The 24,143-nt window shown below is 33.6% G+C and overlaps 1 protein-coding gene across 1 annotated transcript; it reads right to left on the reverse strand.

Moving 5' to 3' along the window:
- Positions 1-12,701: 12,701 nt before the first annotated feature.
- LOC108974656 (MOXD1 homolog 2) lies at positions 12,702-23,747 on the reverse strand. The gene is made up of 3 exons (XM_018942634.1): positions 23,617-23,747; positions 17,061-17,229; positions 12,702-13,708 (listed from the first exon to the last, which is right to left on the reverse strand). The coding sequence occupies exons 1-3, from the start codon at positions 23,739-23,741 to the stop codon at positions 13,385-13,387; spliced, it is 618 nt and encodes a 205-aa protein (XP_018798179.1). The 5' UTR covers positions 23,742-23,747; the 3' UTR covers positions 12,702-13,384.
- Between the last annotated feature and the right edge of the window lie 396 nt (positions 23,748-24,143).

Here is a 24,143-nt window from a genome sequence, read left to right on the forward strand (position 1 = left end):
TTTCCTCATTATTTTCACTCATTTTTGAAAATCTGTAACCTTTTTTCAACTTCCCCGAATTTAATATTCTTTTTGGTTTAAATGAAGCTTAAAATCTCACCTTTCCAACACTATATGGTACTACACATTGTGTTTGGTAGTACTGGAGGTATACGACTGCAACGACAGCTTTTGACAATATACAAAATACGAAAAGACTTATTCAAAAACCCAAGATATCGAACTCAAGTCCTGGGTGGAAAACTTTTTCAGTTCCCAAGGTATCTACTTAAAAATTTACACCGATAATTCTCCAAGACAGCTCTACAATCTTCGAACAAACTGGCCAGCTCAGATAACTATTGAAAATACATAGCATAAATGGCTGCTGACCGATTGAAGTCAAGTTAAATATATTTTTATACTCTTTTTTGTTATAAGAAATGCAACTGTGAGTATTATGTAACTACATTGCTGCTGATATTAACGTGTTTTGTTATTTACTAAATTATTATAAAGCGAGTGATTAAATATTTAATAAATTTGAATAACGTTCGCATAATTCCAAATTAATCGTGGCTGCAATATAAACTCCCTTACCAACAAGTCTAGTACAAAACCGAATTCGCCACTGTAATCATTCACAACTGCTACTGGGAGAGTATTGATTCATTTCGTTCCGGTACATAAGCCTACAAACATATGTGATTATATACACTTAGCTGCCGTGGTATGTAGGTAGCCATATTTGAATATGCGCACTAAGTACAAATATATAAGTATGTAAATATTTACATATGTATGAGCATTAGGGTGATAGTAATTTCCCAAGTTGATTTTTTTTTGCAGATACCACTAAAATTTCTAGCTTTGTGTCTTTCATTTTTCTTTTGTCAAACATTTTACATATAATTTTTGGTATAAAATTTTTTATTTCCAAAGCATAATATATATAACTGCAACTTCAAAAGAATGATCACTCCACAGCGAAAAAAACATTACTGTAAAAGGTATGCATTAAATGTACTGTATTCATATGGTACACCATGTCGTATGAGCAACATGTAATAAATGAATGCTAAGGTTATTTGAGGTATGTATAGCTTTGAGAACGTTTAAGTTTTAAAGAAATATATTAATGCAAAAATCAGTTAGACCTTTTTGATGGAGCGGAAAATTTTGTAATAGAACATTATTTTTCTAAAGGTTTACTCAATAATGTAAAAAATCAAAAAGAAATCCCATGTTATGTTTATATATAGAAAAAGATATATGATTTAGACAAGGTTTAAATTGAAAATAAAAAGATATTTTTAGGGCAAAAACTGCAAAAAAAAAAAAACAAAAACAAAAAAAAAATAGAAGACACCTTAACGAACATACTCGTACATATACTCATAGCATATTATTTACATAATTTTAATAAATCCCTGCTCGTTCTGATAAACTGATTTCATTTCACACACTAAGGCAAATTAAATAACGAAACGGAATGATTAGTGCAATTTCAAATGTTTACAAATACAATTAAACACAAATTTTATTTAAGAAAATATATGCACACAAGCAGCAGGTAGTTTTCATAGAAATATCCATACATGGCTTTTACTGTAATTAAATGTAATACACGTAGGTATGCGAACTTTCAATGAATGACTGCATTTAGATTCGTTTTAGTTAATTAGACAGCAAAAACTTAAAATAACTGATTGTGGTTAAAGCATATTTTGTAACATTCAGCGGACTACGCCACTAGAATTGGACATACTCATACATATAGTAAACAATGTTTACTAAATATTTTATGTATATTAAATGTAGTTAAGTATGTACAAATAAGTTGGTAAAAACTTTACTTTAATCAAATTAGGTTAATATAGTACATATATAGTATAAGGAAAAAACGACTATTTAATCCTCCTCTTGGAGTAACAACTTCTTCACACAAATAAAATCTAACTAAATAAGCAAGGAACTGCTAAGTTCAGGTGTAACCGAACATTTTACACTCGCAGTTCGCACGAATCAAAGACGGGGAGATACTACCAGCTGTGGGCAAATGTTTATTTTAAAATTTTTATTCGTGCGTTGACAAAATTGTGATGTATTATTAACTCTTATTATAGGAGAAATGCTCACTTAGTTTTGTTACTACATTTTGCTTTGTGGCCTGGGTAGTTGTATTAAAAGTAATATAAATAACTCAAATGATGGATGTGTTATATGCATTTTGATAAGAAAGCACACTGAAATTTATATTAAATTCTGAGTAAATGATCTTTAAAAAAATTGTATTTTGCTAAGTGGGTATGACTCTCCTTAATAAATATGCCAAATATGAGTGCGATCTCTCAACCAGTTTGTTTACAGCAAATAAATATTGATGAACAATTAAATATTTTTCGTTTTATTTAAAATTCCCAGGTCCTTTTTTGTCACAATGCAAACTCAACCAAAGCTGTATATTTAATATAATGAATATTGTATTGGAGATATGCGGTTAAGGGCAAATTCTAGATCAGTTTCGTTCATATTTAACACGAAACCACATTATAGTTAAAAAACTGCCTTCAATTCAATAATACATCACACATTTTCACCACGGTTTATAGTAAGGTGGAAAATAATAATGGATGGAATTCATTATACAAGTTGGGACTGGAGGAAGATCTGATTGTTAAGTATACTCGACAACATATTTCTTGGGCAAATTTTTTAAAGGTAATTCGTAGAGTGACCGATATATTTGGCATAAAGCTTTCTATAATAACGAAAATTATTCTACGCTGTAGAAATAAAATTGGCGTGGCTTTAATTCGGTTTAAATTTTAAATGCTATCTTAGATGCAAAATTTAATGTTCTGACGTCCTAATCGCACTTTTAGTAGATTTCAATATAACTGTTATATGAGAAGTAGTGGGCCCAGTGATGATGGGTGATACAAATAGAGTACTTTTTTCAATAGCCTTTTTTTTGACAGATAAAGCGTAAGTCGTGTCAAGCTGTCATGTAATTTTTGTTCAGTATTATTTGGCATTTCATCGTGAAAAGTGCGCGATTGTCTCAACTTATGGTCAACATAATCGGTCTACTGAGCGTATTATTCTCAACACCATCACCCATCTTGAGACCCTGCATTCAATATTACTAATGTTCGACCAAATATAAGAAGTGAAGTAGTATTTGATGCCTAAAATTGAAGCTCGGGATCAACAAGACGGCGCCTCTTCCCACACATCGCATTAATCAAAGGATTTATTGAGAGAACTATTCGGTGATCTGGCACTTTCACGTTTTTTGCCGGTCTATTGGTCACCAAGATCGTGTGTAATCACACGGTTCCAATTTTTCCTGTGGGAATATGTAAAGTCTAAAGATTCGATTCAGACTTTGCAGCAAAATATCATGCGTGTCATTCTTACGTTAGCAGTCGAAACTTCGAACGAATCATTGAAAATTGGACACAACGGATGGACCATCTTTCGAATTATCATAAACATTCCTAATTAAATTTGAAGTTTCTGTGTTTTTGCTTTAAAAATGTAGGGAACCTCGAAATGGATCACCATTTAATTATGCACAGATGTTTCTCACTGCGTTGTCTCTTAATTTGGAAGCAAGTTTACCATGTTTAATTGTGATATCGCAAGTTTTACACAAGTTATCGTTTGCACGGAAGTACGGACAGACGGGCAAACGGAATTCAACTCATGCCATCATCTTGATCTATATCGATTGGTTTTAGGCGTTACAAACAACTATGAGGAACTAAACCTTTTATACTATGTAGCAATATGTTGAGAGAGTATAAATTTAGTAATAAATAAAATATTTTAAACTTATTACAACCAAATTCAATCCCAACACGAGAACTACAGTATCGCATTTATATTTCTTCTACTTATCTGCGTCTTTCGCTGTGCACTTCTCGTTCTTCGTAAACTGAAATAAATACCGTTTCACGGTATTAAGTTTGTTTGATTTTTTGTCGAAAATACATTGAATTTTCGCAATAATAAGAAAATCAGTCAGCCCGACAAATGCTGAAAATATGTTGGAAATTAAAACGGGGTTGCGAATTTTTCAACACAAAATTTTTGGTTGAAAAATTTAATTTTTTACAATCAAAATAAAATTTATAATTTTTGTTATTAAATTAAAAATTTTAATTTTAAATTTATAATGCCAAATTTAAAATTAAGAATTGAAAATATAAATCGTTTGAGGCAAACTTAAGCCAAACAGTGCTCTGGAGTATTCAAAATGCTCTGCTTGAGCTCGACTTCAAAACGGTTAAAAAAAAATATTTGTACAACTTTTAATTAAATAATTTCTGAATGCAATATTTACAACTCTGGTCAGGTAAAGAATATTATAATTGAGACTTGATATTTGGAAATGAAGCACCAAACCCAGAATTATCGCCTGCTCCTAAGTAGCGCAGTAAATTGTTCCCGGAAATACTTGTACTCGTATATGTAAGTATGTACGCACCTTTTGATAGTATACACTTAAAGTTTGTTGTGTCTCATTAAAGATAATGAATATTTTCGTTTAGTAAACAGGCTTGTTGTTTAATTATATATATATATTTTTTTTTTTTCGAAAACAAAAGAGCACATTTTAAATATAAAACGGAATTATATATTTTCGCCACGCCCCTTAGGGACAGCTGCTGAGTTTTCCAATGCGTTTGAAACAAATCTATTAATCTGAAGTTTACTTTTATCGCAAAATCATCAAGCCAATACCAGAATTTAACTTAAACTTTCACTGCCTGCTTAAAGAAACGTAGTCTTGATTTGATACTGCAAGTAGTTATAAAAGTGCGTTGCGGTACCTCGAATATTTTCGAGCTTGTGTTATTTTATTGCTGTATTATTGTTTGTTGTAGGTGTTCGTTCTACGTATGTACGTGCTGCATCTAACATTTATGAGTATGTATTTATGTATGTATGGGTATTATTTATTTATTTGTACACAACTACATATGTATGTGTATATGTATATAATAATGCATGTAAGTGTATGCAAGTATGTATGTAACTAAGATACATAGTAATCCTCTCAAAGGACTGAATTGAAAAAGCGAGGATGCTACAGTTTTATAGAGGAAAATTGTTAATTCTAAAAACTTTTTCAAGTTCGAACGGAACTGACTTTCAATTATGGAGGTCTGAGAGGGTTCAATAAACAATTTCTTAAACTAGAACAATGGTAAAGAGGTTTTTATACATCTGGTTTTCAATGAGACGATACTTTTTTCGGGCTTGATCTTTGCTCTGCTGTAACTTGATTTATATTCAGTTTGGCCTGCCAGTTCATAATGAACAGACTTACTACGAACAACGTTTGCAAATGGTGTAAATTCGTTTCAAAAATAATGGTACGGTTCAGGAGTTCATTATTCGTCGATATAATCGCCCAGTAGAGTCAATAATTCGAGCACTCAGTGATCGGCTACGAGCTTCTTGTACTCTTGTGCATAATGCGCATTCTTGGAGATATCATGCATTACACACCGAAAACGCTACTGCTGCTGTGGAGCAGATTATCAAAGAAGACCCGATTGAGTCCATCGGAACTATAGCCATCCACTTTATGCAAAATTTTGCGGAAAGATCTGGCTTCGAGGGTTTAAAAAATCCAACTCGTACAAGAATTGAAGCCGAATGACTATCAAGAGCAGCACATGTTCGGTGAATGAGTCCAAAGCGAGATGACCACCGATTTCGATTCACAAGAAAATATTGTTCAGCGATGAAGTTCACTCTTAGTTCTTAGGTACGTTAATAAACCAAATTTTCGCACTTGGAGTGATGATAATCAACAAGCCATTGTGGAGACTCCACTACATTCTAAACAAGTCAATGTTTAGTTTGCATTAAGAGCAGAAGCAACAATTGATACACAAACAATTGATCGCTTGCCTACGCAGATAAGTCCGAAACGATTGTCGGCTTGGAAGAGAATATTCGGAGCGGTATTTCTGACATACACGCCAAATTGCTGCAAAAATTGGTTGAAAATTGAGCCTCACTTGCCCGAAATAATTTTTAAAACATAATGACGAACCATTATTTTTATAATAAAGCTAAATACTGAGCCGTAATATTAAATTCCATGCGTTTTATTATCTATTCTTGACAAGCACCCTTTTTAGACTCAAACATTCTGTGGTATGAAAATTTTGAAGTAGCTCAATAAGATAAGATAATAAGACAATTTGTTGGCGCACAGAATACCCATACAATTATAAAGAAAAAAAAAATCCAAAAATATGGTAATGAAGATGGAATAGAAATATACATATGAACCGTTCGGTGCGAACAGCTAATTAATTATTATTTGTGTATATAAGATGGGTATCAACGCGTTTGTTGTGATTATATATATTATTTAAGTTTTTGATAGCTAGAAGGGGCGGTTGAGGTGGTGTGTTGATATTCGGATATTCGGTATTCACAAACATCGATGAGTATATGGCGGTCTACACTACTACTAATGCTAACACGTCACGACTACATTTGTTAATCGTTAAATTTGTATAAGGTATGTATGTATTTGTATTTGTATTTCTGATTTTGTTTTTGCTTTTTGTTGTCATTTTATTTCAATACAATTTCTTTGCAACTACAATTCTTATTTTAATTATGTTTGTTAACGACATTTATGCACTCATACTATTTCTTGTATATGTTATGTAGTTTATGTATGTATGTAAATAAACATTACATTTAAATAGTAATATATTTCGATTAACCATTTTTCTACTGCACATCCGCATCCGTTTCTTAGCTTACCGTTTACTGTACTCTTACAAAATCAAACTTATTGCTTTGCTTTCACATATTTAACACACATTTAAGTTATGTCTCCTAATAATATCAATAAGTCGTTAGGAATTGCTTAGGCTTTCATTCATTTCGCATTGGTAACATTTTTGTTGCAGAAAGTTGATTGGTTTCGTACCACAAATTTTAGTTAGTAAGGTTAATAGGTAGGTTCATCTATGAATACAATATTTAGTGTGAGAAAATTTTGTTTAGTTAGAAGTACTACATGTAAATAAATATAACAATAGTTCATCAATCATTCAATACATAACGAATTTTTCGTAGCAAGTACATTTTTCAAACCTTTTTTCAATTCTTAGATTACGTTTAGTACTACCTATTTGCGCCATTACGAATTGCAGTCATAACACTTTTCTCCACTTTTCAAGTGAACTAATTTTTCGATTTTCTGTTCGTCATTTAAGATTTTGGTATAGCAGTTTTGAATAATAAATTATAAGCCGTTGACCATTTTCAATTCGAAACTCTTCAAAGAACGCATTGAATAGAAGTATTCAATAACATTAACATGAGTCTGGGTTGCCAGATTCATAAAGATTTTAAGCTTCTAAAGTTTGAGGGCGATCTAACAAAAATTAATTTTTTTTCAATTATAGGTAAAGTATATATATTAAGTAGAGCTATCCATACAATAATCTAATTAAAGTTATTTAGCGAAATTTTTTAGTGGATGTCAGGATTTTTTTAAAAAAGATTTGCATTTTCTTAAAACTTGATATATTAGATATCTCTGACAATTTTCAAAGAAAATAGTAAATGAAGTTTGTAAGGATATACATATCATATAAATGGGCAACTTTTTTTCGTAAATTTTCGTTATCGAACATCTACATATACGCATGGCTCGCAAATGGACGATGGGCCTGGTGCTGGAATATACTGTCCAGAGTTAGGCATAGGGCCTCTTGAGATGCCGCACCACTCCACTATATTTCAAGCTGGGGTCCTCGATATTACGAAAGCCGAGCCAAATCCATAGTCAACATTTACATAGACAGCCAAGTAGCAATCAAGGCAGTAACCTCGTATCGCATATCGACCATAAGTGTCTTGGGAAGCAGGGCAGTAGTCTACTGGGTGCCAAGCCATCCTGAAGGATGACTCCTCTTGGACCTAGCAACTTAACTCCAACTGATATCGCAAAGGATCAAATTGGTTCATGCGTCGCTCATTGACTTACCAGATTAATATAACTTAACCTTCATTACATAAGCTACAAAAAAATCTTTCCAATTTGTTGTAATTTCATAAAAAATAGAAGGATGACATTATACGAAACTCTTTGATCGTCAAAGAGAAGTCAAAAGTCAAAGTTTTTTAAAAACAATACCCAATGACGGTAAGACGAGAAAATTATATTACCCTAATTTTAGAAATACTACTTTTAGGTCAATCTGACAAATACTATTCGATTTATTCGACATTGGGTTCTCGGAAGCTATGTTTTTGAACTGTAGCTCGAAAACCGCTTGGTACATTTCGATGAAATTTATTTTGATGTTTATATGTACATATTTATGTATGTATACGCTAATTTTTAATTTAAATTTTTTGTGAACAAATAACTGTTGGCTTTTTCCGAAAAGCTGAGAAATTTGTCTGAAGCCGCCATTTTGTTAATTTAAAAGGGCTTCGTCAGGCACCAGATTATCAATAATTAAACAAATTTTTTTGATTTTAGATGAATCGCCAAGGATTAGTGATGGTCAGCGCAAGGAACTTGATTTGGAGCTGGATAAACACAAACAACCATTATTTTCTGTCAAATCAAGTCGAAACCTTATCAAGTTTTGCTATGTTGTCTCTTTTATAAGATAAAATCACTTACATGTCTCTGGCTACATCTAGGTCTTTAAGTTTGGATATTGGAAAAAAAAGAAATGCTACCGATTTCAATTTATGTTTCAAATAATAAATTGTACGCTATTTGTTCATAATGCTATCGGTAAGTAATGTCAAAATCGAAATTATTCAATATGTTTTTAAATTTATTAGAAAAGATGTATAATTTTCTGTAAACTGCACTGAAACACTTATATGGTATAATATAGATTTTTGCATAAATATATATATATATATTTTTTTTTTTTTGATTTTGTGCAGCATTAAATTTGAGTAAATTACGAATCAATACTTTGTCAACCGAAGTTCATGGTTTCCAGTGGCGGTTCGGAACTTTTTTTGGAGGGGTTTTCGCTCCAACATATTATTGAATTTCTGAATATCTTCGAATATTGATGTTACCTCGTTAATTCTTCTGAACATGAATCAAAATCTTCAAAGCGAGACATCCCCCCGTGGATCGGCCACTGATTGTTTTAGTATCCCTTTGAGAGGTGGAAAAAAGTGTGACGACTTTACAAATTATACCTACTGCACGTCATATCATGTAGTGTATGTATATATGTATTTTAGTATTCATACTCTATCGTAAATAGTATTTTTGTATGTGGTATAAAAAATATTTCAGCTCGATTCTGCGTCCATATGCTTACACCTAGTAGTTCTTACACATACGCTACATTTGTAAGATCTCACCTTTTGCACTCAAAAACTGCATCAAGCTGCAATAATTGAAATATCTAAATAAATTTGAAGTTAAGTAAAGGAACATAAAACTTTAAGCTTTTCAAGCTAAATTTTAGTAAGTATACAATATTTGTAAGTTGGGATAAAACTAATAAATTCAATCAACTTGCAGGTATATAAAGTATTCATATGGCATTTTGCTTTTCATCGTGAGCTACACTACACTTTAACTTACTTATATAGTTTTTCTAATAGGTTCTTTGTGTCTTAAGTTTCTCGTACGCTTACTCTTCGGCAGCACGACTTCATAGTTCACATATTTCAAGTTTGATTCAATAGGACTAACAAGTAGTTTGTATGTACGTAGTGACATGTATATCATTAATATGTAACATATGGTACATATATACCAATGTATATATGTATGCTTATTTTTCAACAGTTTTGATTGTTTTGTGTTTTCATCGCATATCCATTATGACGCTCTTAAAATATATTCTTTTATTTCCTTTTTCATTTTATTTGTCCAAATACTTGGTTTTTTGTATAAAAAATGATTACGATAATTTTCTAACCTTACTTCATGTACACACAATACTACGTTTTGCGTGAAAGTGTATTTTTATGACGGCAATATTTTAAGTATATACGTACTATATATAATATATTTATAAATTTATGCACATATGTTTGCATTACCCATAATTTCTCATATTTATAAATATTTTGCTCAAAATACTCACATTTATTTTCACTACTAAACACCTCACTACAATATCTACTGCTATTATGATTTTCATACTAAGTATATTAGCTTTTATTTATTATTATTTGCAATAGGTATATGCGCGTTAGTATTGAATACTTTGGGTCGGATTTGGTGGCCACTTAGTCCGATTGGCCTCTCTGTCCAATTGTTTTTTTATTCTCAAACCAAATATTATTAATCAGCTCACTTTTAAGACTAAGCATTTTTGGACTAAATAAAATGTCAACTAAAAGCGAGAAAGCGTTTGACCCCAAATGAGGTTTTCCTTTTTGCCATGTTTTATGACAAAAAGCAACAATTGTCCGATAATCTTTCGAGTCATTTAAGAACAGATAATAATTTAATTTTTCGCTGCCGGTCACACCGATGTACAGTTGAAACTCCAAAGGAAAGCGGTAAGATGGAGTGACCGTGCATGTTATCAGAAAAATTTTGCAAAGATACATAGCACATATCGTCACCCAGAATGCAAAATTGCGTAACATCACTTTTCAAAACATTACATGCGAAGGAACCACTCAAATTGAAACCAAATTTGAGTTTTGGTTATAAAATGGTTATATAGTGATTATTATATCCGACAGGCATTTTCGGTTTTTTATGATACATTATTTTGCAATTTAGGTGACGATATGTATCATTACAAAAGCATGTCTTTGACGCACATTTTCATTGACGGATCTACAAAAAAATCTTGGCAAATTGTTGTAATTTCATAACAAATACTGAGACGGAATTTATGGTACTTTTTGATTAATGTGAAAGCCAAAAAACGTAGCATTTTATAACACTGTTCGATGATGCCAATGTTTAAAAATTAGTTTGGCTATTTTTAAAATACCCTTTAAGAGTTTTGCAATTTCGCTACTAGTTTTAGTTGCTTGGTGCTCCGGAGGACCTATATGACGCATATACAACGCTAAATACAATATATGTATGTCTTCATGTTATAAATACCTAATACTGCATCAGAACACAGATAATTAACTAAAATTTTTCATATTTTTTTTATAATAATTTATAAAATAATATATAAAATTATATAAATTTATAACACGAAGAAACAAAGCAACTCATAACAAAATATCATGATTTTATGCGAAACCTTTAAATATTTTGCAAAGAATAACGAAACAACTTTAGTTGTATAAAATGTTACTAACTGTATCGTTCCTTCAAATTTTATTTCGCACTAACTTTGTCAGTTACTTTTAGCGGGTTAATTGCTGGCTTTCCGCTCATTATGTATATCAGCTCTTCAAAATTCTCTGAACTTCATTGTTATGAGCTGAATCCGGGAAAAGCTTTTGCGAGAAAATTGAGAGAGTCTCGCAACATGTCATTCAACATGTCATCCTTATGAATTGCGAAAAATATTTGATGAATAATGGATGCTCTGCAAACTGACCGACTCGAGCTATAAAATGTCAAACCTACTGGCAAAATGTTGTCACTGGAATTCATATAAGACTTTCTTCAAAGATCTAATGTGTGAAAGTTCTCAGATTTTCTTAAAGAAAGCCCTCATACTGGAGAAGTTAAGAAGTTCATAAAATTTTGCCTGCAGTTATAGGGGAGTTTTTTTTAGATGTCTGGATTTCAATGAAGCTATACTACTTTTGCAGTTGTTCCTTTTTACAGCTGTTACTGGAATAACTCAGTTTGCTTTGCCATTCATAACGAATGAATAATGACCGCATGATTTCGTTGAGCTCCCGTTTCGTAGCTTTCCAGATCGTGCGATTTAGTACCGCTGGACTATTTTTCGACGACTTAGAAAATAATATTCGGCCCAAATCGCTGTAAGAACTTTTCGAAAATTGAGCCTCTCGGCTAGAATTTAATCGAACCCGCCGCGACGGATATTTGCCCGAAATAAATTTGAAAACATAATGGCAAATTTTTCACTTTATAATAAAGTTAAATTTTTATCCATAATATTAAATTATATGCGTTTAATATTTTCCTGAAAACCACATATCTAAAAAAATACCCTATACATAGATTTTCTAGCTTACCATTTCCATTCATCTTTTCAGCTAACTTTTGCCATTAATTTATTCCTTATTGATTTTGCTTTATGGCAAAACATACACATCCAATTCTATCTTTGACAACACAGGTCTTATCCAGGAACAAAAAGCTTACATGTGCGTGGAGTTGGCTGATTGCATGCACCGCAACGGTACTAATACATATGTATGTTGCGATCTTTATCAGGAACCTCATAGGCTTATCTTTAACTAAGTTTGGACGGGAGAATTAAGCCTAAATCGGGTAATTAAAATGAAGGTATTTATTTAATCACAACTGGACTGAAAGCACTGTGTGTAAGCCTGCTTTATTGCTAAATGTTCAGCCTTTTAATTAGGTATATCTTGTACCAAATTTATATACTTTATTAAAACAAAATAAATATGTGTGGCTATCAGACCATTTCCATTCATAACAAGATACACTAAACTTGACAATGAGCACAAAATTCAGAAATATTTTGACAGCAATTAAATTACATTTATGAAAAATTAATTAATTAAAAATGTAAATAATCAAAATAATTAATTTTATAAAGAATTTTTGAATTCGTAATTATTTTAATTAAAATGATAATTTTATTTTGCGCTCACTGTCGATTTAGGAAGGTCAGCTTATTAATTAACTGGCGATACACTCGTACAAAATAGTTGTCGACTTAATGTAAGATAGGTAGTTTCTAGTTAGATCTAATTTTGAGTATTTTTCACACACTGTAACATTACTAATGTAAAGTATTTGGTTATTTAGATTTATATTTGCACCATATTAAAATACTACATGCAAAGTAACGATTTTACACACTAAATACGAGTACGGTATAAATGTATAATATCGAGTCACAAACAAGTATTCGATAACTAATTATTGCTTTCCATTTAAATCTCACCGATTTTTAATGCTTATGGTTTTAGCGTATTGTATGATTATCGCTATTTTATTTATGTATATATGTATGTATATATATTATATATGTATGTATGTAGTTATGAGTGTACTTAACTAATAACGCCGTAATACGCTTATGGTTTCCGTAAGTCTACAATTCGACAATAAACTTTTGTAAAATTAATCAATAACTTACTACACACTAGGGTAACAAAATTAGAAATTCATGCAGCTACATAATTCATCTGAGGATTGGGTAGAGTGGAGGACACGTAATGACGTCAGAGTCGCGGGGCTGGACAGATGAGTGTATTGGAATGCGAACGCTTAAAATGCGCTTCTAGTTAGGGACCATCGGTTGTGCCACTGTATAATAATGAAAGCGCTCGCATACCAGAAAGTTGTCACAAAACTTCTACTATAGTCTTCGGCTTTGCTTAATCCTTGCGTTTCGGTGGCTGCTGAACTGCGGCTGCTTCGTGCTGCTCCTTCAATGATGTTATTGTTGTCCATTTCATGAAGCACTGGCAGCTCAAGATCCGTTTGCCCCACACTGTCGGCGACAAATGAGCGTTGCTTTGGTTTACAGTATTGATGTTGCTTAAAGGTTTTTGTTATGTTTATGCTGTATCCTTCGAGGTACTCTGAGCCCTGCAACAACACAAACAAAGAAAAAACAAAATTCAGTGTACGAAGGCAGCGCAAGATTTGCAATAAAAACAAGCAGAAATAGGATTCCACAATGGAGGGAAATGTAGTAAATCTCAGCATTAATTAAAATACTTTTGTTTTGATACAAAGGAGTGAGTGGCGAATGCTGCACGTTTTTTTAGATTATTGAAGCAAGTATTTTCATTGGTTACATTAACCACTGTTCTATTTGCAAATTCGAGTAAATCTCTTTAAAAAATGTTGTCAGTAACTTTGTGTCTAGATTACATGGAGCAAATAAGCAGAGAGTGAAGGAAGAGGGCGTCTTACTCATACATATACAAATTATGTGTAATGAGGAAGAAGGACATTTGATTTGGCGTTTCTATACGAGGGTTGCCATTTTATTGTTTTTCAAAATATTCCCAATTATGATCTATCGCTTGCGTTTGAACCAATTGTCGAATCACTTTTGCCACTATTATTGAGGCATCTTCAAAGGTGTGTTCTGAACCCATCAACCACCTCTTCAGGTGTCGAAAAACCTTCACCTCTTAGTTTATGGTGAATGACTCCGATGTGTGAGAGCCCGCATTGCCATGGTGAAGAGACGACCGCCCTTTACCTTTCACACTAGAGTCGGGGCTAAGTAACCGGAACGGACCCAGATTTTTATCTGGCCAAGGACTGTTAACTAGACAAATTACTTCAGGAATGTTTTATGCTGCAACACAACAACTTTTTTCAGGGTTTCAAAGTAATAGTATTGGAACCCAAGAGGGGATTTTTGCAGTTACTAAAACGTGTCAGAAAATTTTATGGGGAGAAACATTGCATCTTTTTATGTAGCCCTACCAAATACTCGTATGAGCCTTTAAGATGGAGGCGTGCGTTGGGGGAGTTCGTCAGATTAAAGAAAAAATCGATCCTTCGGGAAACTCGAGCGCGTCAGATTAAGAGCTGGTAAATCAAATACATGAAGACGAGTGTATATTTCAATATTCTGACAGTTTGAGGGTGATTTAGAGAAATAGCAGGGTGACAAATCTGTAAAAAAAAACATCACCTTAAAATACTCGAGCGCGATAGATTTTTTTTTTAATTTTAAAGGTAATTCTGTCAGAATCACGACAATCCTATAATCTGACAGTTTCCATGGGGCGATACAGGTAAAATCGTCGACAAAAGGTCAAGCGTACTGGTTGTTGTTAGTAGACGCTTGACATTTTTGTTTGTTTCTCACTCTCTCGCAACGTCCTCATACTAGTGTCTGCCGCCATGATGCCATCTCAGCTGATCACCATAGCGTAGTTGTTGCTAGTAGATGCTTGAAACTTTTGTTTGTTTGTGGTGTTTTAAATTTTTTTCCGTTTACAGCGAGAAGCGTACGAGAACTTCTGATGCCGGCAAATATTTTTTTGAAGACTATACTGTCATAAAAGGAGTAAAAAGTTGTAAAGTTTTATATTTTTTCTAGGTTACAGAAATACAAAATGTCGAGGAAGTTCAAGGAACTCAAGAAGTGGAAACCAACTTCGACGATGACTTGAATGACGAAAACTGTCATGTTTTTTTAAATATTTATATCTATTTTCATATTAGTAAATTATTCAATAATCTATATTATATATGTATGTATACACTGTTTTTATTACATCCTGTAACAAAAACAAGAACCAAATAGAATTCTTCCATTTTTAAATCGTCAGATTAACGATATTCCTCTATATAATTGTCAGAATATCTTTTGGGAAGACTCTGACAGCAAGTTCATCCCTCTGCGTAAAAATCTGATGCGCTCGAGTATCTCAAGGTCAGTCATGACTTTTGGCTACGTTGAAATTGTCTGAAATTAAAATGGCACACTTTTCTAGAGGTTCATTAACATTCGCTTTGAAAATCTGACACGCTCGAGTAACTTTTTTTTTTTTAACCTCTCATTACGGCCCTCCGCCTTTAATTGATTGTCAGATTAATATATATCAACTATCAGAAGTACAATGCGCGTATATACCATAAATGACTGACGCGCTTGAGTATTTTTATGTGACTTTTTTACATTTTTGAAATTAATTACCCGCTCTTCTCCCCACTAAAATGAAAAAATTCACCTAGACTTTCTTTTTTTTAAAGATAATCTTGACAATCTAGTAAGTCTCCATCACGCTCCAGGAACTGCAAATTTAGCACTCCAGGCTCCCCTACTATAAACACATTTTTTTTTTTAAATCAAATGTTCATTGAATATATGCTGGTCTCACTAATGCCGATAGTTGTCTCAATCTCACGATAGGTTACCAAACGATCTTGCAATATCAGTTTGCGTACAACATCAATAGTTTCCGGAATAACAACTGATTATGGACGACCTATACCAAATTCGTCCTGGAGTGATCTACGGCCTCGATTGAATACACCATGCTATCGACAAACATTGGTATTCGATGCAGCTTCATCGTAAAATGTCAATCAAATGTGATTTAATTCCATTTTTGGCCAAGATGAATATTTTAATTTACTGTAAACAAAACAAATAGCGCTCGAGTGTCAAAACGTCTTCAGTATGTATGTCACGCTTTACGTTTAAGTTGTGAGTTGCCAAATTGCCATACTAGGGTTGCCAAATCCCGAAATACAAAAGGCAACCTACGTACACTTATGCAAATGCAGATGCAGTTTAGGATGTCAACGTTTTTTGCGAAGTTAATTGATATTTAATTTCTCATTCTGATATTCATCTAGCCCCTTGTACTGCGAAGCTCCATCTAAACCGAGTTCTAGACAAGGCCGGTTCGAAACAGGAAAGTGTTCCAACGTCTCCCTCATACCTACTTCCCAACATTTTCTAGAAGGGCCATCGTTAATAGTGCCCATAGGGCTTACAAGTGATACCAATCAGTTGTGTGGCCTAGGTCAACAACCGTCTGCCTGCTTTTAAGGTATTCTCTGACACAGCGCAATGTGTGATTATTGCTTTAATTGCCGGATGTCGACGGAAATAATGATGCTCATTTTGTCCTTTCCGTCGTCAATACCACATACTAAATTAAAAAGATCAAATTGTAGCAAAAACAAATAATCGAATCAAAGCAAATAAAAAGTAAGGAACGATTTATATCGGGGGCTGCTGAACGTTAGCTAATCTTACCATTTTGGAGGCTCAAAGGCATGTGGGGCATTGCCTGGAAAACTGGATATTGATAGTTGGTACTTAACTCAATAAACTTTTAATCTTTCCAAAAACTTTTTTAGTGATATGAAAGAATATGTGAACTTCGGAGCTACATATTTCTCAAGAATAAAATATATAAACGAATTCGTAAGACTTATATAGCTGTATATATATACTTACCGGAATGACATGATTTTTTGCGCCCCAACAAAGTGGTTTAAAAGATCCACTTCTAGTTGCCTCTTGAAACTCATCGAACTGATTTTGCCAGTCGTAAGATATTAATCGTGCCTCCAGCGTCATGCCAGCCAATTCCGGGGGTGAAGAAATCAGCACAGGATTCGAATCACTGAAATATCAATCAACATTATAAAATATTATCTTTCAATCAATGTATTTGCTTAATTCATAACTTATAATATTTGTTTTTATTAGCGAATAGCAGCATCTTTTTTATAACATGGTAAAACATTACACAAATAAAATAATCTGATAGTGCTTTCAAATCTTTTTAATTCCTTTTTTAGACGTTATTGTAGAAGATTGGCTTAAAAATCGTGTAAAACTTTTTAACAGACATTTGGAATGAGTAGTGCTAACCGCCAAATGAATTTATAAATTCAATATCAACTTTGTACTCGTAATAATACATAGTCTTAACTGGTATCAAATATTAGCAAGTCAAAGTCAAACAACTTTACAATTATGGATATGGAAAAGTTGTAAAAATCAATTAAATAACTACATTCAAAATGGCAAATAATAAAGGCAGCTCCTTTACGTGCTGTCAAAAGCAGCTTTGGATTGACGAAGAGGTGGGGTGTGTCGATTCTCTTTTCCCGGGTCTTTTCCCAGATGTGGCGCATGGTGAATATCTGGCCCGTTGCTGATTATCCAGGCTTAAAACCACACCAATCAGTTGGTTGACGGCGGCTTTAAACTTTCACATAATACGGTTGATGGATCCTTATATGCGCTGTTGAGGAGGCTTATCGAACGGCATTGGCGGCGATTGTGGGGTCTCCCTTTTTTGGATTATATTTCATATACATATCTCAATAAAATTAAGCGTGATATTGGAAAAACAAGCCATGAATGTCGGCCCGTACCCGCCCAAATCAGTTATGTGATGCATGTAGAGATTTGTGTAAGTTAGATCAAATATATAAAAATATATTGGACTAAGTGATTATTTCGCCAATGTAATGTTAATTTTATGACTTAAACAGGGTGCATTAAGTTTGCCACGAAGTTTGTAACTCCCAGAAAGAAACATGGGATAACCTATAAAGTATTCATATATGTAAATGATCAGCACACCAGTCCTACAGTGCTTGAAATATAGGTCAAAAAGTTTGCACATAAATGTTATTTTCTCCCCAAGAAACTCATAAATTGTCGGAACCGACGGTATCGAACTACTAGAGCTAAAATACAAACTAAGTTCATGTATGAAACTTCCTTATCTGTAAAGGGTATTCTAGCTGCGTAATAACCGAAGTTAAAGTGTTTTTTCTGTTAAGTAAAGTTTTGCCTATACCTGACTTGGTAGTTTTGAAATTGTGGGGTTTTAAAATGTGTTCGGTCGGTCATACCCGAAGTTAGCCTTTCCTTTTTTTGTTGTTATAAGTTTTAACTCCTTGTAATGTTATGCCAATACACACGAGGTTTGTACAAAAGGTATCGCGATTTTGAATTTTAGCGGACTGCGTGTATTCGATTTTCGATTTTTGATTATTTGGCTATTTTGAATGTTTAATTATTTTTTGACAGCTGTTTTGTTTGGACGCGTTTTGGATCGTCTTCAAGTTTTAATTATTCCAAAAAAAATATTGGATCAAAAAAACTGTACAATATTTTGTGTGAAAAATAAAATTAAGTGTATGGATGCATTCCGAATGTTGACTGTGGCATATGGTGAATCTACCTTAGAGATATCGTATTCTCATACCTGGTCCTTTGTGATTTGTGCAAATACAATTTTAGAGCTTTGTAGATTGGAAAAAAAACGTTGGTAAAAGAACAATATATCTGGGAGCGTTAGCTTTCATGGGGACGAAATAGGTATTCATGAATAAATAAACACTTTCTAACGGAATACATTTCGCCATACTTTTGTAACAAACCTCGTAACCACATAAAAACCAAAGTTTACACGTAAACTCTAAAAATCCGTAGCATGTGTATTGGATTTAATTTCTCTGACCTCCGCTACTGGAAACTTTGAAGTTTGAAAAAGTGTGCGGTTGTTTCCGGAGTAATTAGAACAAAAAAAAAAAAAAAAAAACACTTCAGATAAATTCTATATTTGTCGCTTCACTTTAGTTTACTCTATTATTTTGCATTCTCAATAAGAAAGAAAACGCCCGAAAACATTGATACTCGTTATTTACATTTAATAATTACCGAATGTAAAGGGCTATAATATGCCATTATGCCATGTTCGCAAAAGATTTAAGGACCACCACAGCTGATATTTTCAAAACATATTGTAACAATACAGGTCGCTTTCTGTATCAATTATTAGAAAAATTTATTTAAATTAAAAAATAATAATAATTTACGCGAGCATGGCCCAGCTTTTCATGTCATTTTATGTGTATTCACTTTAATTGTGAGTACAGTTATATCTGATTTTAACCTTGTCATTTCGTTCTGCTTTATGTGAGCCAACTGTCAACGGCAGCCAATTTTCCACCGGTAGCTATCTACACATGTAGCCAAAAGCGAAAACCCGACCGAGCATTTCTTTCATCGCCCACACAATTAGGATAATTAATTTTGTATAAGTCGATGGGTGCGGTAAGATCCCGGTTTCATTACAAACTTCTCTACCATTTGTCGCCCTCAAGTTTCAATCATCCATCGTGAGTCTGCGAAAGCGTGAGTATGAACAGAGTGCGGCCGTCGCTAAAATCCTTCGAAAGCCGCATACAAATCTCTTTTAATTAATTTATGATTCCCTTCTCACAATTTGTGCCGCAACCGTGAAGCGGAAACAACAAAAATAAATAATAGTAAACAAAGTGTTTGTTCGTATGCGAGTATGCTGTGAAATTGGGAAGTACTCGCAATAGTCGCTGCTGTCAAGTGGAAGGTGGTAGTTGTGATGCTTTTGATTTTTAGGAGAGTGTGCTATTGACCATCCAACACTCAAAGCTGGACACCCTTTACGCGCTCTGCCCTTTTTGGGCGGCATCCGGCTGAGACCGCGCGGTTTGCTGCGGTGCGAAGCAGTAAAATATTGCAGCCGCAGATTGATCCAAATGCGCTTTATCAAATGCATACCAAATCTATAGTATGTGTGCGACTCCACGCTAACAAAAATGAACGCAAACAAATGGGCGAACGATAAATAAAAATGTACTTGTGTGTGTGTGTATGTATGTTAAATACATATTATTTAATATACATATGTGTATATAAATGAGCTAACGTGACGTGGAGTAGAGCTAGCGAACTAGCAATTCTGTATGGCGTCCAGAGCAATCCACCCGTTTCGCGGTGGCAAAGTTGATTGGTGAATGCAATAATTGGAATAATTTTACGAACGACAGCTTGTTTAATCATTGTTTTGGCCCGCAAGCGACACCCAACATGCCATTGGAAATCTCACAATAATGAAGCGCATCCTTCCTTTGAGCATTTGCATTCGTTTGAAGAGCAACTCCTGTAATGCACTTTGAAAATAAATTTATTTTTGCCGTATCATTGGTGGTACTAGCGCCGATTATGAGTAACGGTTCTACAGCAGACGTCTGCTTTCACCACTGCAATTTTATCGCTTGTACACTTTTATAGACTGAAATACGATGTATACATAGCATACGTATGTGCATTAAATTTTGCCAAGGACCTGTATAAACTCAACACTGAGATCTGTGAAGAAATTTCATTATCTTACCTATGTATGTAAATCTACTCTTTTTAGCAGTAGTAATTAATATTACTGTTCGTATACTGTGGAAAGCAATACCGGTCGGATGTTTGTCAATATAGAACATACTACTGCTATGAGCAAAAAATAGTAAGACTTTGTTCATAATTTTAAAATATTTCCAATGCACTTGTAACAACTTGTTTCTAATCCAATTAAAAACAGTTGTTAAATTCGATTTCCGGAATTGAGTGATTTTCGTTTTTCTTAGGCCCAAATGATCCATCAAAAAAGTTCTTCTGTTATTCCAACGATGTCAATAAGATCCCTGAATCTCAATCGTCGATTCTCAAGCACCAATTCCTATATTTTATTGCTGTGTTGATCATCAGTTGATGTTGGTGGTGGTCCTTCGTCGTCAAACCTCTGAACGTTTCGGCAAAAGAGATTTGATTTCGCAGAAAAAATTTACACGTAATATACTTCATAAGGGAAAGCATTTACTAAACAGTAATAATTATATTTAAATTAAGAAGCCTTAATATTTTTGCCCCGTTATGCACCTTGGCCTCACTACACAGTAATGCTGGATAATTAATATTAATGTTATAATATAATATTTTGATCAAACGTCTTTTATTTTTGGAACACTATTTATTCGTTTTGGTATGCACGTGTGTATGATAATCGTGTTATCAAAGACTCCTCTTCATAAAAAATCACACATTTTTTATTGGATTGAGGTTTGGAATTAGTTCTGGCCATTTTAAATGCCTAGTTGATTTTAAAACCACTGTAGCACTGTACTAGTTAGGCGTGCGTATCGGATGTCGATCAAGCTAAAATATAAAATTACAAAACTACACTCTATATTATTAGAAACAAGCTCTCTTAAATTCATTAAAATGACTGGTACATTGACCAATTTTTGTGGTATAAAGTCAACTGGAAGTTCGAAAATCTATATAAAACATGATCCATTTCGACATTACTCCTTTTTTAAAGAAAAAACTAAGAAAATTCAAATTTAATGGGGAATGTTTATTACCATTCGAAAGAACATTCCTTGGAATTTATTTTCTAAATATTATTTCTTTCAAATGTTGGCCTCGGCTACGTCTCAGATGGTCCATCCGTTGAGTTGAATTTTCGATAACTAGTTCAAGCATTTTGATTGGTAACTGGCGAATGAAACGTGCGTTGTTTTGTTATAAGGCTTGAATCGAAGCGGGATTGTCCGCAGATACTTTAATCTTTACAAATCCCCACATGAAAAGTTTAACGGTGTGATATCACACGAGCTTGGTGGTCAATCGACCGGCATATAACTTGATATTATCTGCTCTCCGAAATGTTCTCTCAATAAATCCATTGATTAATGCGTGAGAAGTGGCGCTATCTTGCTGAAACCAAATGATGCCGAGGACACGAGCTTCAACTTCAGACATCAAAGAGTCGGTGCGTCATTTTTGAAGAAATATGAACTGATGAATCCACCGACCCACAAACCACGCAAAAACCGTTGTTTTTCTGCATGAAATGGAAGCTCTTGAACCTTTTCAGGTTGCTCTACGTCCCAAATGCGGCAATTTTGACACCCATTGAACCAAAAATAGGCCTCATCGCTGAACAAAATTTTGTTCGAAAACGTCGGATCTTTTTTGAACTTTTCAAGAGCCCATAGAGCTAAGAGTTTCGCTTGCGAAGTTTGTACGGCTTCAGCTACTGTACAAACTGTATTTTGTATGCTTTCATTTTAAGATCTCAACGTAAAATGGGTAGTAGTTCCATATGTCAATTCAAGTTTCTGCGAATTGGTATCCAATAGTGAATGCTGGGTCTCAAAATGGGTGATGGTGTTGCTCAGTAGGCCGATTATGTTGACCAGAAGTTGAGTGAAGTGCACGTTCTGAAGAGAACGTGAATTTTTGTAATTAAATTAAACGATTTGTAAATGTTATTCAGGTAAGGTCAGTGTTTCCATTATAAAATGCCAACAATACTGAACAAACACAATATGACAGCTTGACACGACTCACGAGTGATCTGTCAAAACAGCTGAAAGAAGTATATCAACTTGAATGACCCGTTATAATATAATTCAAAACATACATTGACATAAGAGTGACTGTTTTAATAGAATTTCGATGTATATCTGATGTATCTACATTAAATTGAATGCAGTATATTGTGGGATGGTATTTGTTGACTGATTTTACCCAATTTCATCACCAATTAGTGTGAGAAAGATTTAAGTGTAGGCTAAGGGATATGTTGGTCCGTAGATTGATTGAAGTTTCGGTATAATATTAGCGATAGATACCGAGATCCTCTTATTCAGAGTGAAGTTATAGTTTCGGTATCGAGTTTGAATGATTTCTTCACAATTGGTAGAAATTGCTCCGATATGATCTTGAATTAAAAATTGTATAGTGAGAGACTGTGTTCTATGGGAATCGTTGGAACACGGTTTCAAAATTGTCAGATTGTAGGCATGGTTGTAATCAGATTTCGCATTTTGAAACCGTAATCCAGCGATGTCATGATAATGTTGTATGCCAATTTTGGTTGAAATTAGTCGAGCAGATATGGAATTTCATCTAAGAGTGGCCAAAGCCACGGCACTGTCCAATTTTTACTACTTATTTTGTTTGATAAATAACATTATCTTGATAATTTTATTAAATATATGTATATCGATACAGATTTTTTTAGTGATATTAAATTCAAGTTTTTTAACATTCCTGTAAAAAAGAGAAATTACGACAAAGTGCGTTACCATGCTTCCCCTAGTTGGGGAGCAATTACTTTTGTTTCTTATGGAAGAAAAGTTCTTACGTAAATAAATTGGAAACTTACGTGGCAAGTTCCTCGATGCCTAGGGAGTGGAGCACCGTAGGTAAACTTGGCAAGGAGTGACATGTAGTAAGTTCCTTTTGGCGCGGATAATATAGTGTCAGTACCGTACAACTCTCCTCTTTCATAGTCAGGCCACCTGCAACGGAACATAATAACAATAATGTAACGATGGCTAAAAATTCAAAAAAGAGTCTATGTAAAAATGCTTGATATAAAAGTATTCTACCAGAATCTAAAGTAGATTTTTTACGTAAATAGACGATAAAACAAAAGTATACACATAACTAACATAGTTACACAAGAGTCACGAGATCTTGTATAACATAAAAAATAAAACAATGCGTTTTTTATAAGCAGCACTATGTGCTTCTGTTGAGCTTTATTACAAAAACTGAAAAACTTAACTTTAAGGTTTATAATCTAACCTATGCTTGAGCCGGCCTACGTGACCAAAGATGCTTGGTCAGCTAAAAGGGTTTGCGCGTGTTTCGCTCACTTAAGAATTTAGCGGATGCGCGTTTAGCGCA

The sequence above is a fragment of the Bactrocera latifrons genome, unplaced genomic scaffold (assembly GCF_001853355.1).
Source record: "Bactrocera latifrons isolate USDA-ARS-PBARC rearing strain unplaced genomic scaffold, ASM185335v1 scaffold_574, whole genome shotgun sequence".
NCBI lineage: Eukaryota > Metazoa > Arthropoda > Insecta > Diptera > Tephritidae > Bactrocera > Bactrocera latifrons.